The following is a 13,964-nucleotide window of genomic DNA, read 5'->3' as shown; positions in this document are numbered from 1 at the left end:
GGTGTTATTATTCTTTGTGACTTATGTAATTACTATGATATGTTCTCCACATTGTACCCTATTAATTATCCCACTACACCTCAAATAACAACACATTTTTTTGACATTTGTGGAAAAAACTGTAAACCTATATAATGGATGTTTTCTTCTTTGTGTTCTGAAGATGAGAAGGATGAAAATTATTATGTTGTCGATGGAAAAGAACATTGTATTATGTTTATAATCTGAGGCTGGTGTAGTAAAAAGAGAGAATTGGGACAAAGAAAAATATTTTAAATCTTTAGCTTATTCACTCTAATTTTATATTGAAAGAATGCATTTTTTGGTGAAATTTTGGACTCTTCAACTAATCTAGAGTTGTTTGAGTTATATTACGTTGTTGGATTGTTGTGTACTAAAGAAGACAAGTCAAAATTATATTGTGAAACTGATAAAAATTATACTGAAGTACGCTTGAATCTCCTTAAAAAAAAATTAAGATTCTATGTCTTTGTCTGAATATTTATTTATTTATGTCCTTTTTATTTTTCAACTATAATTTATGATATACATATTCACTACGGTTGATTTTGAATGTTTACAAATTACAATTTATAAACTTTGATTACTCTTTAAATAGGAGTCGTAAATGCATCTATTTATGCACTTGCCCCTATCTTACCCAGTTCATTCTTTCCTTTTTAACTAAGTCATTTGGGTCTCGGTCAATATGATCTTTTTCTATAATAGAGAATTTTATTCCAATCTGAAGGTTGTTGAGTTACCCTTACTAAGCGTTTGCTACAAACTTATGTAGAGCTAGGGTTGGTGAAATTAACTCCAACTTATTCAATATTTATATGGATTGAGTCATGATGCGTTTGTTGAGTTGACTCAATGATTAAACCCAAAAGGACTCATCAAACGATCAGATCAAACGGGTCAAGAAAGTGTAACCAATGAGCAACTGATGTATTTCTTATTCAGGACTGCACTAGGGTAGAGAGATTATTTTCGTTAGAAACAAATGTTATGGCATGTTTGCGACCATAAGTTTCAGAAGCTTTATACCTATAGAAAATATTCACAAATTTCAAAAATCGTCTTCTGTTTTTACACTCTATGCCCAATCAAATAGGTTCACAAAAAGTAGATTTGCTTCCGTTTGGCCGCTCTGAACCTGTCAAACTCATTAACTAATACTTGAGACTATTAAAAGTAATTAAACAAGAAACTAAACTCAGTCCATGCAGATGTTCTTGCTTGCTTCGATTAACTTGTACTAATACTAGTATACTAGTAGTATATTAGAAGCACTCAAAGCCGGCCAGCCACTTCCATGTAACTCAATTATTACAACTCTATATTTGAATATGTCTTTGTTAGGACAAATTCAATGTCTCTTTTTTTAGATTTTATAGTAAGCCATGGTAATCTTAGTTTGTCATTTCACAACTCTATATTGCTCTGTTTCCCTAAACCATAGAAACCAATACAATGGCCACTTTGTTAATCATTCTCCCACTCATCCTCCTCATTTCTCTTCCTGTTTCAATTTCCCAAACTTCCTCCAACAAAGCTGGAGACTGTAATGGCATATTCATAACTTACATCTACAATTCTGGTTTTCCAATTCCTCCGAACGTCTCGGCAACTGACCCCAACAACCAAGCCTACAATTTCAGGTCCAATCTCACAATCCTCAACAATAGTCCTGATGAGCTCAAGTCTTGGAAGGTCTTTGTTGGCTTCCAGCATAGAGAATTATTGGTCTCTGCTTCACATGCTGTGCTTGCTGATGGAACCACTCTGCCTGGTGATGTTGGAAATGGAACTGTCTTTGCTGGTTTCCCTACCACTGACCTTAAGTCCGCAATTCAGACTGCTGGAGATGTCAATCAGATGCAGGCTCGGATCGAGCTGGTTGGTACAGAGTATGGTGTTGCTTCTCCTGCTGTCCCCTTGCCTTCTTCAATCACACTCGCTAATGATGGCTTCTCGTGTCGTCCTCCTTCTACATCTCAAGGTAGGCAAAGTTTGAAACCTCTGGTTTTCTTAACAGCTACTCAAAGAACCAACTGTGTACCATCTACATCAAGAATTCACGTATTGTATACATCATTAGTCCTATCCTTTATAGGAATGAACTCGCACAATGGACCGCTTTGAGCGACTTGATAGTGTAAAAAATTATTTACACAACAGTATACATAACTTCAATATATATCCCCTAATGTCTCCAACTATATAGATATTGAAGGACATCTGCGCCTGTCACAGAATTGGTGGAAGCCCGTGATCATGGTAGCTCAAAGCAAACTTATTGATGTCTCATATATTTTTGGACCTTGCAGGAGATCGGGCCCAAGTTTGCTGTCACAAAGATTCAAACGCCAAATCCAACACCACGATCTATGAGGAAATCCAACCTCGGCAAGAGGGTGATCTTACAATAATGTTTGATGTCACTAGCTCATCCGAATCTAATTACTGGGCACGAGTCACAATCTCAAATAACAACACAAATCGTCTTGATAACTGGAAATTAAGCTGGGAATGGATGCGGGACGAGTTCATCTATAGCATGAAGGGCGCTTATCCTACAGTTGTTGATACAGGGGACTGCATCTTCGGTAAGCAGGGTGGATATTACAAGGGCCTGGATTTTTCAAAGGCCTTGAACTGTGAAAAGAGACCCACAATCATCGACCTTCCTTTGGAAAAGACAAATGATACAACCTTAGGAATGGTTCCTTTCTGTTGTCGAAATGGAACCATTTTGCCACCTTTCATGGATGCAAGCAAGTCCAAGTCAGCGTTTGTAATGCAAGTCTACAAGATGTCACCTGACCTTAACATAAGTGCTATCCACCCTCCACAGAACTGGAAAATAGATGGAACTTACACCCCTGGTTATGTATGTGGGCCGCCAGTACGAGTATCCTCTAGCCTCTTCCCTAATCCTGCAGGGCTATCTTCAGATACAGCTGCTGTTGCTAGTTGGCAAGTAATCTGCAACATTAGCAGTTCAACCTTAAAGAAGCCCAAGTGTTGTGTATCATTCTCTGCATTCTTCAACGATTCTGTTGTTCCTTGTAACACCTGTGCCTGTGGCTGCAGCAACGTGAACCCCAGCAATATGTGCAGTGCCACCGAGCCAGCACTACTTTTACCACCAGAGGCACTTCTGGTGCCCTTTGACAATCGGACTGAAATGGCAAAGGACTTCAATAAAAGACGAGATTTGCCAAATCCCTTACCTTGCGGAGACAACTGTGGGGTCAGCATTAATTGGCATTTGCTTAGTGATTTCACAGGCGGATGGACAGCAAGAGTAACTCTGTTTAATTGGGGTGACACTAACATTGTTGACTGGTTCGCTGCTGTACAGTTGGATAAAGCCATCCAAGGTTTTGAAAAAGGGTACTCTTTCAATGGAACCATCATGCCTGATACTAATAACACAATATTTATACAGGGGTTTTCAGGCTTAAATTACCTTCTTGCAGAAAGACGAGGAGACAATCCAAGGAAAGATCTTCCAGTTCCTGGTACCCAGCAATCAGTCATATCTTTCACAAAGAAGACCACACCTGGGATCGATGTAGGAGCGGGTGATGGTTTTCCAAGTAAAGTATACTTCAATGGAGAGGAGTGTTCCCTTCCTGTAATACTTCCTTCTGGTAGTAATCATAGAGTCCCTCTAGCCTCTAGTGCTTTTAGTCTTCTTCTAACCATGCTAGTCCTCGTGGTTCTGTAATTATCATTGTGTCTAGAAATATGATTTTCCCGTGTTCTTTTGTAATTTTGCTTCTCTTATGCTCATAGCAAGTATATTCTTTCATTCTGTTATACTATGTCACCACCAGGTCACCATTAAAGTACAAATTTCAGCTATCTGACCTACAGTATTAAGAAGTGTTCAGATAATTTACCTTATGAACTGTAGCATTATCATTCCTGAAATGCTAACATGGCAATCATACTCCCAATGGAATGCACACAAGATTCAAGTATGAATTTTTGTTTTTAGTTTTTGAAGCAGTGTGTCTTTTCCTTGCGTTGCCTGTGTTAATCACATGAATATGTAACTTTCATACTGCCCTAATAAAAAAAATGTAACTTTCTCATAGCAGAATGCCACGACTAGGAAGGGGACGAGGAAGTTGAATTATCTTCCTCTTGATGCTCTCAGCTCACGTTAGTTAACGTGCGCCGACTATGGCACGGGGAGGAGGTAGAGGGAAAGGAAGGGGACGAGGCCGGAAAATCTCATTGCTGACACTAGGAGCTAAGTGGGAGCTCGAGTGGTTGGAGAGATGGTAGAAGATCAAGTGCATGCAAAAACCCCATTAGTGAGTGAGGAAGGAATGATGGAAGGAGGCTCATCTTTGAGATCTGAGGTAGCACGGAGGTTGAGCCTGAGTGGAACTCTACCAATAACTACAGATCTACAAGGATCCCAGGAAATAACAACTGGACATGCTGGTAAGGAGATGGAAATCAATGGAACAATAACCAGGGTACCTACTATAGCTGAAGTAGTTCGGCTGGATGCCAAGGAAGGAAATGGTGGAGAAAGAGGGCAAAATAAAGGCAAGGAGAAAGTTGTTGAAGAAGAGAAAAAGACGCCGTGGACAAACATGTTTAAGAACAATCGAGCTGCAACCAATGGTATGAATTTATCCTATGTTCCTCAACAGGTTGTTGATGGGCAAACCATGGTGCAATTGGAAGAAGCAGATGTCCATTCCGAAGAAGCAAAATGGAAGTGTGCGCTCATAGTTTATGTGCTTGGAGAGTGCCCTGGGTACAACACTATGAGCAGCTATATTAATCTAAACTGGTCTGTAGTGGCTAAGCCTGACGTGTATCTTCATGAAGAGGGATACTACATTGGGCAAACCATGGTGCAATTGGAAGAAGCAGATGTCCATTCCGAAGAAGCAAAATGGAAGTGTGCGCTCATAGTTTATGTGCTTGGAGAGTGCCCTGGGTACAACACTATGAGCAGCTATATTAATCTAAACTGGTCTGTAGTGGCTAAGCCTGACGTGTATCTTCATGAAGAGGGATACTACATTGTCAAATTCTAGTCTATTAATGATATGAAAGAAATATTATACACTGGTCCTTGTACCATTAATCATAGACCTATCATACTAAAGCAATGGTGTCCTGATTTTGACTTTGGAAGTGAATTCTTAACTGAGATTCCATGATGGTAACTTTTCCTAAACTACCTCTCAATTGCTGGGGTGTGAGTTCCTTAAGCAGAATAGCAAGTGCAATTGGTGTGCCATTATTTGCTGATGAATGTACAACTAAGCAAACAAGAATATCTTATGCTCGAATGCTTATAGAAGTGAATGTTACTAAGCCAATTCCCCACCAAATCACTGTAATGGATCCAAATGGGAAGACATTTTCTCAAACAGTGGAGCTTGAATGGAGACCTCAGTATTGTGATAAATGTCAGAAGATAGGTCATCAATGCCACAATACTACCTTGCCTAAGGATGATCCTATTAAAAGGAGAAGACCAGGGAAGAAAGTAACAGAGACTTGGCAGTATAAAGGGGTGATACAGCCACAAGGGCATCATGTTGAAGGTAATGAAGAGCAGCAGCAGGGAATTGTTAGGTCCAGTCAGCATAATGCAGATGAGAGGTTTGGGCAACAAGTGAAAGGGACAATCTCTCCTAGGAATACTGCAGGTGAAGCATAGCAAAGGAATACTGAGAGTGAGCCACAGCAAAGCAATAGTAGATCAAATGCAGGATGGGCTGCTACAGAGTTCAATCTTACCAATTTCCCTGTGATGGCAACTATAGCAACTAAGAATGGGTTTGAGAGTCTTAAGCATACTAAACTTGCTTCACTGCCTGTTGATAGAGGTGGAGCACCAAGCACTTGCTGAATGAAGTGGTTATTTTGGAATATAAGGGGTGTAAATAAGAGGTATAAGCAGAAGGAGCTCAAGAATTACCTGCATAATAATAAAATAAACCTGGCTGGGCTTATTGAAACAAGAGTTAAGGAGCATAACATGAAAACCATAGTTAAAGGGATAGCACCTGAATGGGGCATACTGACCAACTATAATGCAGCTACAAATGGGAGGATATGGTTGATTTGGGATGAGAATTGGTATGAAGCTAATGTAATTAGTAGTACAGCACAATTGTTACACTGTCAGATTAGAGATAGAATTAAAGATCAGCAATGGTTACTCATAGTTATATATGGATTTAATACTGTAGTACAGAGAAGATCTTTGGCAGGACTCAGGTGTTGAGTTCATTAGCACAAGGCATCACTTTACCTTGGCTCATAGCTGGGGATTTCAATGCTTTACTATCTCCTCAAGATAGACAAGCTGGAAGCACAGTTTCTTTGAGTGAAGTTAAAGAGTTTGTGGAGTGTGTACAGAACATAGGAGTTGCTGAATTACCATGGAGGGGAAGCTACTATTCTTGGTCTAACAAGCAACATGAATCAGATAGGATATCAAGCAGAATTGCCAGGACATTTGGCAATTATGAGTGGATGCTAATATGGGGACATGTTATCACTGATTATGGGAATCCTGGAATATCTGATCATTGCCCTATGTTGATTACATTGCAGGAACCTCAGGCAAGCAGTAGGGTGAATTTCAAGTTATTTAATGTATGGGCAGAACATGAATCCTTCCTACCTATGGTTGAAAGCACTTGGAGGAGGAATTATAGCAGGGACAGAATGAAGAATGTGTGGATCAAGTTAAAGCAGTTACAACATAAATTAAAGGGGCTGAATAATTCTAAATTCAAATTTATAAGTCAGAAAATTGATAAGGCTAGAGAGGAGTTGAAAGGTGTTCAAGAGCAGCCAACCATTCATGTTACAGATGAGCTAATTGATCAAGAGAAAGAGATCCTGATGAAACTGGAAAAATGGTCTATGATAGAAGAGAGTGCTTTAAAAAAAAAGTCAAGAACAAAATGGATTCAATTGGGAGATGCTAACAACAAATATTTCAGTGCTGTTATAAAAGAGAGAACACAGAAGAAACAAATAAGGAATATCACCTCTCTGGCAGAAGAGAGATTGCATGATCCTACAGATATTCAGAATGAGTTTGTCCAATTCTACAAGGGCCTAACGGGTTCTTCAACACCTAACTTACCTGCCATTGACATTCAGATTATGAAGAGGGGGGCAGTGCTATCTAGACAGCAAAGGATTGACTTGTGTGCTGATATTTCAGAGGAGGAAATATATATATAGGAATGCAGTCAATTGGGAATGATAAGGCACCAGGTATAGATGGTTATAATGCATATTTCTTCAAATAAAAAAAAAGGGCAGCCCGGTGCACTTAAGCTCCCGCTATGCGCAGGGTCCGGGGAAGGGCCCGACCACAAGGGTCTGTTGTACGCAGCCTTACCTTGCATTTCTGCCAGAGGCTGTTTCCAAGGCTTGAACCCGTGACCTCCTGGTCACATGGCAGCAACTTTACCAGTTACTCCAAGGCTCCCCTATTTCTTCAAATATACTCCGCAAATCATTAAACAAGATATTATTCAGGCAGTTCAGAGCTTCTTTATTATTGGAAAGATTTATAAACCTGTCAACTGCACTTTAGTGTCACTGGTTCCAAAAGGAAATAGTCCCAGCATAGTGAAAGAATTCAGACCTATTGCTTGCTTCACAGTTTTATACAAAATCATATCCAAGGTATTGGCCAAAAGACTACATGATGTTATGCCTACTATTATAAGTGAAAGTCAAGTTGGATTCATACCAGGGAGGAAAATTTCTGATAACATTATGCTGGCTCATGAGTTGGCTAAGGCATACACTAGGAAGAATATGTCACCTAGATGTATGCTGAAAATAGACTTGCAAAAGGCATATGATTCAGTGAAATGGAGCTATTTAGAGCAGGTAATAAAGGAATTAGGATTCCCTGGTATGTTCACACAGTGGGTAATGAGCTGAGTTAAAACAGTAAGTTACTCTATTGTGGTGAATGGAGCTACTTCCCAGGCTTTTGCAGCTGCTAAAGGACTTAGGCAAGGGGACCCCATGTCTCCTTTTTTATTTGCAATAGCAATGGAGTATCTCAGCAGATCTCTAAATGGACTTAAGGAGGTTAAGACATTCAAATTCCATCCAAAATGCTCAAAGCTAGGAATTACACATCTATGTTTTGTATATGATCTTCTCATCTTTTCCAGGGGTGATCTGAGTTCCATTAAGGCTCTCCAGCAGTGTTTCTCTCAATTTTCTCAGGCTTCAGACCTCCAAGCTAATCTGAACAAGAGTTCCATCTATTTTGGAGGGGTGGCAGCAGAGGATAGGCAACTAATCATATGACAGCTTGGATATTCAGTAGGGGAACTACCTTTTAAGTATCTTGGGATCCCATTGTCTACAAAGAAATTATCAGTACTGCAGTGGTACCCCTTATAGAGAAGATAATGGCTAGAATTAACTCCTGGACAGCAAGGAAGTTATCTTATGCTGGCAGAACACAATTAGTTCAAACTGTGTTATTTGGAGTTCAATCATATTGAGCACAGCTGTTCATTATACCTATAAAGATAATCAAGCTAATTGAAGGATTATGTAGAAGTTATTTTGTGGTCTGGGGAGGGTCATATAACTAAAAAAGCTCTAGTGGCATGGGACAGAGTCTGCTGTCCTAAATCTGCAGGTGGTATGGGACTGATATAATATGCAAATATGGAACATAGCAGCAGTAACAAAGATATGTTGGGACCTAGCAAGCAAAGCTGAAAAGCTGTGGATAAAATGGATACATAATTATTACATAAAAGATCAAAATATATGGCAAATACCACAACAAGCCAGCTGGATGGTTTAGAAAGTCATGGAGACCAAGAATGTGGTTGATCAAATGCAGCTGATTGGAAACAAAAAAGGAAGCTTGATCAGGCAGTGTTATTTCCACATGATAGGTGAACAACCAAGAATGGAATGGAAATGTCTTATGTTCAAGAATGCAGCCCGACCTAAAGCATATTTTACTATGTGGCTCGTGTTCCACAAGAGACTGTCAACTACTGATAGATTAGCTAAGTAGGGAATAGGAGTGCCTCAGGTATGTGTATTGTGTCAAAATACAAATGAGACTATAGAGCACCTGTTTGTTCAATGTCAGTTTGGACAAAGACTATGGAACAGACTGCTCGAATGGAGTAATAATCAGAGATCTAGCTCTACCAACTGGGAGCAATTTTTGAGATGGAGCATTCAACATGGGAAAGGGAAGTCATCAGCAGCACAAATATTCAAGATTATATTGGTAGAATGCATCTACAGAATATGGATTAAGAGGAATACTAGAATTTTTGTGAAGAAGAGTAGCAATATAGAATACATAGCAAAAGAGATAGCTTATACTACTATTGTTAGATCTAAGCCCAGCATAAGGAATATTTTGAACAGTTTTAAATTTTGAGCTGTAGGTATGGTAGAGCTCTTGTTACTGAGTGATTCAATTGAGAACAAAGCATGCTGTGATGGCTGCTTACTTGTAATGTCTTGCTCTTGGTAATTAAATAATAAAGTTAGTTACCAAAAACAAAAAGAATGCCACGACACCTTTTATCATTTGGAAGTGGTAACCAGCATTTTTACAGGTACAAGTTGCAAACCAGCACATAAATTCAATTGTAATCAAATATATGTACATCTAACTGCTCTAACATGTTACCTCTGTAGTGAACTAATGGGCTTCCTCCAAAAACTCCCCAATAGTTGTAGCAAACTACAATTTTGGCATCGAAAGAACTACAGCCCTAGTTATAACCAAGAAAAAGGGGGGAGACGTGGAAGAAAAGTTTATAAGAGAATCTGCTTAAGGACCAACAGGACTAACATAACGAAGCACATGATAACAAGAACAGTCGCACATTTCACCATTCCCCCCTTCCTCTGAGACCTCTCTGCCTGCAGTTCCAAAAAGGGGCATAGAGTTAGCCAAGCAATAAGGCAGAATGTTCCAAGGCATCAACACAATCATTTTGACACAAACCAAGAATCAGAAAATAGAAAAAAAAGGAACACATAAATTCACATGGTGCCAGATCACTACATGAAATGATATGAGGACTGCCTATATTCCAACTCTGCTTGTAATAGCGTGTAATGTATATGCAAGTATATTTACTAAGCTGTAAGGTGTGTGCGCACATGATATGCAGGCATAACGAGAGAGAAAGCAAGAGAGAGTGCGAGAGAGACCTTCTGTAGTTGTTTGAAGCCTTCCTCTACTGATGCAGATACACTTTGAACATTGTGGTCTATCCGATCAACTATTGTCCCCTGAAAAAGATTTCAACTTGATGGGTCATAATTTGCTGCAAATAACTCTGGCAAACAAGTAAGGACTACACTAAAACCTGGTCAATCACTAGGACAGACAGATCCTTCATGATTTGGGCAAGCTCATTAACTGATTTGAGGACCTACAAAGACTTTATGTCAGTATGTTATTCTATATGTGAATAACATATAAAAAGTGAGGAAAAGTCTTCTGGTGACCTGTCTAATCTCTCTTTCTCTCTCTGCCGTGAACTGGTCATCCCTCTGACCACTGGCCATCTGCAGTATAGTGAACCCCTGAAAGATAAAACGACCACATGAAATATAGTGTCTGTAATATCGTCTAATATGGTAATGTGCATAAAACCTGTTCAAATGTAATCCCCAATTATGGTAAAATCCCACTCAAAATCCACGATGAGTCAATAGTTTAAGGTGTTTTCATGCAGTGTATCATCCTCTCTGTTCCTAGTAAGACTTGTAAGGTCTCAAAACTTCATTAACTAATTTACTTTTTAGTGATCTTGTGAAAGCTCAAAACTTCAAAACGAAACAAACAAAATCCAGCAAAAGAATAGGAGACCAGTCTTGCGTAAATATAAGCAGGAAACCACCAGAAACCATAAAGTTAGAAAGTCTACCACGTCATTGAAATCATCATCCAGAAAGCTAGACTTCTTTTCATTCATCTCCAAATCAAGTCCATCATGTCCCTGAGCCAGGAAATAGAATACAATATATATATAAGCACAGGTCTAACGATCCACCTGCTATCTAAAGATAGTATGAAAAATAATAATTAAGAGGGTCTAAGTAGGCATTAACTACAGAATCCATCCACATTATTAGAGATTCGACCACTTTCTTACTACACTATATTCTCTTACTGGTTACCACTAGTATTAGCTACATTTAATTCAACAGCGAAACATGCTCCTAAGAGTATTTAACAAACCTCTGATTGCTGCTGTAACTGTTTAAGATACAATGATTGCATCTTCCGGAGCTCAACAGAAAGGTTTTGAAGATCTGTAGCCAGAGAACGCTGGAAAAAGAAATATCACTACATGAATATTCAAATACAACAGCTAAAACAACTTTATGACAGCAGAGTTCAGTGAAAGGAAGTCCGCTATAGTGAAAGGAAGTCTGCCATAGTGAAAGTAGTATCTGATGCTCCCATCCTTGATGGAATTGAATAAAATATTCGTAAATCAGAAAATTATCAATGTGCTCAAAACCGTACTAACTAAGAAAGAAGTAACTCTATTTTTTAGAAGAAAAAGAAATAGCCAGTAAAACTTAGTTAAGAGGATGCAACAAATCACCACGAATTGAGTCAAATAATTTGGAAGTTGCTTCAAGACAATGAACTCTCACAAAAGAAAATCATCAGATTTCTACCTGTACATTTTTTCTAAGATTTGAATCCTCACAAGAACCACTTGCTGAAAGCTTCTGTAATCTCTTCTCTGACTTCCTTAATATATCTGTAATCTCCATGGTCAGAACCTCTATCACATGTTGATCTTCTCTTCCATCACCAAAAGATGGAGTCAGAGCTTTAGCATGGCACTTCTTTAGTTCTGACAATTTTACTTGAGCCTGATGTATGCTAGCTGCAACTTCTTCAGAAACATCAACCCATGCTGGATGTAAGCCCACTGTAAATGCATCTCTAAGGAAGAAAGAAAGATATTTAACATCAAGAGATTTTTCCTCCTCACAACCTGAATTAATATAAACAAAAATTGAAGAAAAGAGAATTTTATTTTTACTCGCTTCTTATGATGGTCAGGCAAGTAATCCTTTATCTATTAATAAGATAACAAAAATAGTCCTACGAGAATAAGTCTAACTGCAATTGTTGACTCTTTTTTTTTTTTTGATGACCGCAATTGTTGACAATTTGTTAACAAAATAAACAATACTACCTATATAGGTCACCGGATATTGTGAGAGAAATGTTGAGACTTGCCATCCATTTGTTGCGCAAAACCATTTCTACTACATCAGAAAAGTAACAAAGAGGGTAAAGGGATCAGCCTTCTTCCGAATTTTGTATATTTCATGTTTTCTTATTGATCAGCTTTTACATGGATCACCTCATTACAGAATTTTTGACAAAAATTTAAAAGATGTGTGTTTACATTTTCTACCTATTCTAATGAAACAATATCTTCAATCTCATGCCCATTTTAGTTATGTATTTTAAATTACTTGGATGTGTCTACTGCTTATATGTCCATATTTTTCCATGCAAGGCAGGCCAGACTGACTGTAAGCATAGCTCAGCTAATAAGGTCGATCACATGGAAAAAGGTAAAAGTAGAGAAGCCAAATTTTGGATGAAGAGGGAGAAAATGAGTTGTCAAGGCTAGCATCTTGAGCCTAGGTCATAGCAATTGCATCCGTGATATGTTAAGCAGGAAAAAAACAATTGGAGAAAGAACTGTTTGTTTAATGATGAGTAGCTACACTTATTGCATATGGCAACAACTAATAGGAGAAAATTCATATTTTCACAACATCACTGAATTCAAATACACAGAATTCAAAATGAACTGAAAGAAACATAGTGCTTACTTTATTTCCCCTAAGAACTATTATAGGGTGAGAGACTAGTCAAGATTAGTATATGCATGTTCGATGCAGAAAATGTTTACCTATTTATCTAAATCACTTTTCCAATGCTTTCTACAAAGAAAATACTTTAGATCAAATGTGAGCAAATGACGTACTATCACCTTTTTTTTTCTTATAAATTTGGTATCCGCCAACTTACATGCACCTCGATTAATTTCACAGCATACATGCCACCTCCCACTAGCAACAGACACCTCAACAAAACCTAGTCTTTTTTGTCTCCCCTGGAATTTGAATCACTTCCGAACGTCAAACATTTCTTTTCCAAATATTTTACGTGATATGATTACTATGAGGCATCTATTTTACCGACCTAAAAAAAAACTTTTTTTTCTGCATTTCCTAAAAACCAAATGAAGAAAAAAATTTAAAGTGAACCTAATTCCACCAAATAATCTAACTAGATTACTGAAAACAAGAAGCAAGAGAAATACCTGGATGTAGAAGGACCCAGATCCTCTTCGGTGCTAAGAGGAGCGTACGAACGATTAGAATTGTTGAGAAAAGAAGTCGTGGCCATTTCGATTACTGGACCACCGAAATCCTTTGAAGAAGTGAAGGGTATACGATTCTCGTTCAAGGTATCCCTGTAACTTTTGAAAACCCTACTTCGATTTCTTGTCGCCATTGCTACAAAAATTGGAAGATGAAGATCAAGTGATCAAATTACAAAAACAGAGAAAAAAGCGGGGTTAAAACTAAAAAAATGACTCTTTACTTTAAATTCGAACTAGTCCTTGATCTTGTATATAGCGCAGTAATAATCCTCTTTTTTCCCCTTTTTAGGTTGATTTCACGTGAGATGAAATTTTAAATTTTTTAAAAATTATGATTTGGGAATTTTAAATTGTGATTTGGAATTTTTTAAATATAAAAATTGATCCATAAATTTATATTTTATAAAAATAACCCCACATTTATATCTACTTACATTTGTTTTATATGTAAATAAAATTAATTCCTAATTTACCATTTAATTCACCAAATTCATTATTTTTTTA

General features: G+C 38.0%; 2 protein-coding genes and 1 pseudogene across 4 annotated transcripts; 2 read left to right on the top strand and 1 right to left on the bottom strand.

The window, feature by feature from the left end:
- Positions 1-1,474: 1,474 nt before the first annotated feature.
- LOC129883685 (COBRA-like protein 7) lies at positions 1,475-3,763 on the top strand (annotated as a pseudogene).
- Positions 3,764-5,200: 1,437 nt separating this feature from the next.
- Positions 5,201-7,251, top strand: LOC129883684 (uncharacterized). Its single transcript, XM_055958298.1, has 4 exons — positions 5,201-5,696; positions 5,760-5,826; positions 5,926-6,129; positions 6,243-7,251. Exons 1-4 carry the CDS (start codon positions 5,201-5,203, stop codon positions 7,249-7,251), a joined length of 1,776 nt encoding a protein of 591 aa, XP_055814273.1.
- A 2,333-nt stretch (positions 7,252-9,584) lies between these two features.
- LOC129882980 (tlg2p-like protein a) lies at positions 9,585-13,672 on the bottom strand. Of its 3 annotated transcripts, none has more exons than XM_055957509.1 (9): positions 13,398-13,497; positions 12,252-12,321; positions 11,722-11,995; positions 11,273-11,362; positions 10,959-11,030; positions 10,537-10,614; positions 10,395-10,460; positions 10,237-10,317; positions 9,585-9,942 (listed from the first exon to the last, which is right to left on the bottom strand). In XM_055957509.1, the coding sequence occupies exons 2-9, from the start codon at positions 12,317-12,319 to the stop codon at positions 9,835-9,837; spliced, it is 837 nt and encodes a 278-aa protein (XP_055813484.1). In that variant the 5' UTR covers positions 12,320-12,321; positions 13,398-13,497; the 3' UTR covers positions 9,585-9,834. The 3 variants fall into 3 exon arrangements, with proteins under 3 accessions (XP_055813484.1, XP_055813485.1, XP_055813483.1); XM_055957510.1 differs by having other exon boundaries at positions 12,252-12,324; positions 13,398-13,474; XM_055957508.1 differs by lacking the exon at positions 12,252-12,321 and having other exon boundaries at positions 13,398-13,672.
- Positions 13,673-13,964: the final 292 nt, after the last annotated feature.

The sequence above is a fragment of the Solanum dulcamara genome, chromosome 3 (genome assembly GCF_947179165.1).
Source record: "Solanum dulcamara chromosome 3, daSolDulc1.2, whole genome shotgun sequence".
NCBI lineage: Eukaryota > Viridiplantae > Streptophyta > Magnoliopsida > Solanales > Solanaceae > Solanum > Solanum dulcamara.
The sequence above is the reverse complement of the archived record's forward strand: the minus strand, read 5'-3'. Positions and strand labels throughout refer to the sequence as shown.

What these genes read in the sequence shown, in the direction of transcription:
- LOC129882980 (XM_055957508.1), bottom strand. Translation starts at nt 13,591, where the DNA reads ATGGCGACAAGAAATCGAAGTAGGGTTTTCAAAAGTTACAGGGATACC. An exon ending in CTGGGTCCTTCTACATCCAG is followed by an intron (nt 11,996 to 13,397) that starts GTATTTCTCTTG and finishes TTTCTTCCTTAG; the next exon opens with AGATGCATTTACAGTGGGCT. An exon ending in ATCTTAGAAAAAATGTACAG is followed by an intron (nt 11,363 to 11,721) that starts GTAGAAATCTGA and finishes TTCTTTTTCCAG; the next exon opens with CGTTCTCTGGCTACAGATCT.
- LOC129883684 (XM_055958298.1), top strand. Translation starts at nt 5,201, where the DNA reads ATGGTAACTTTTCCTAAACTACCTCTCAATTGCTGGGGTGTGAGTTCC. An exon ending in CTCTCCTAGGAATACTGCAG is followed by an intron (nt 5,697 to 5,759) that starts GTGAAGCATAGC and finishes GATCAAATGCAG; the next exon opens with GATGGGCTGCTACAGAGTTC. An exon ending in ACTATAGCAACTAAGAATGG is followed by an intron (nt 5,827 to 5,925) that starts GTTTGAGAGTCT and finishes TTGGAATATAAG; the next exon opens with GGGTGTAAATAAGAGGTATA.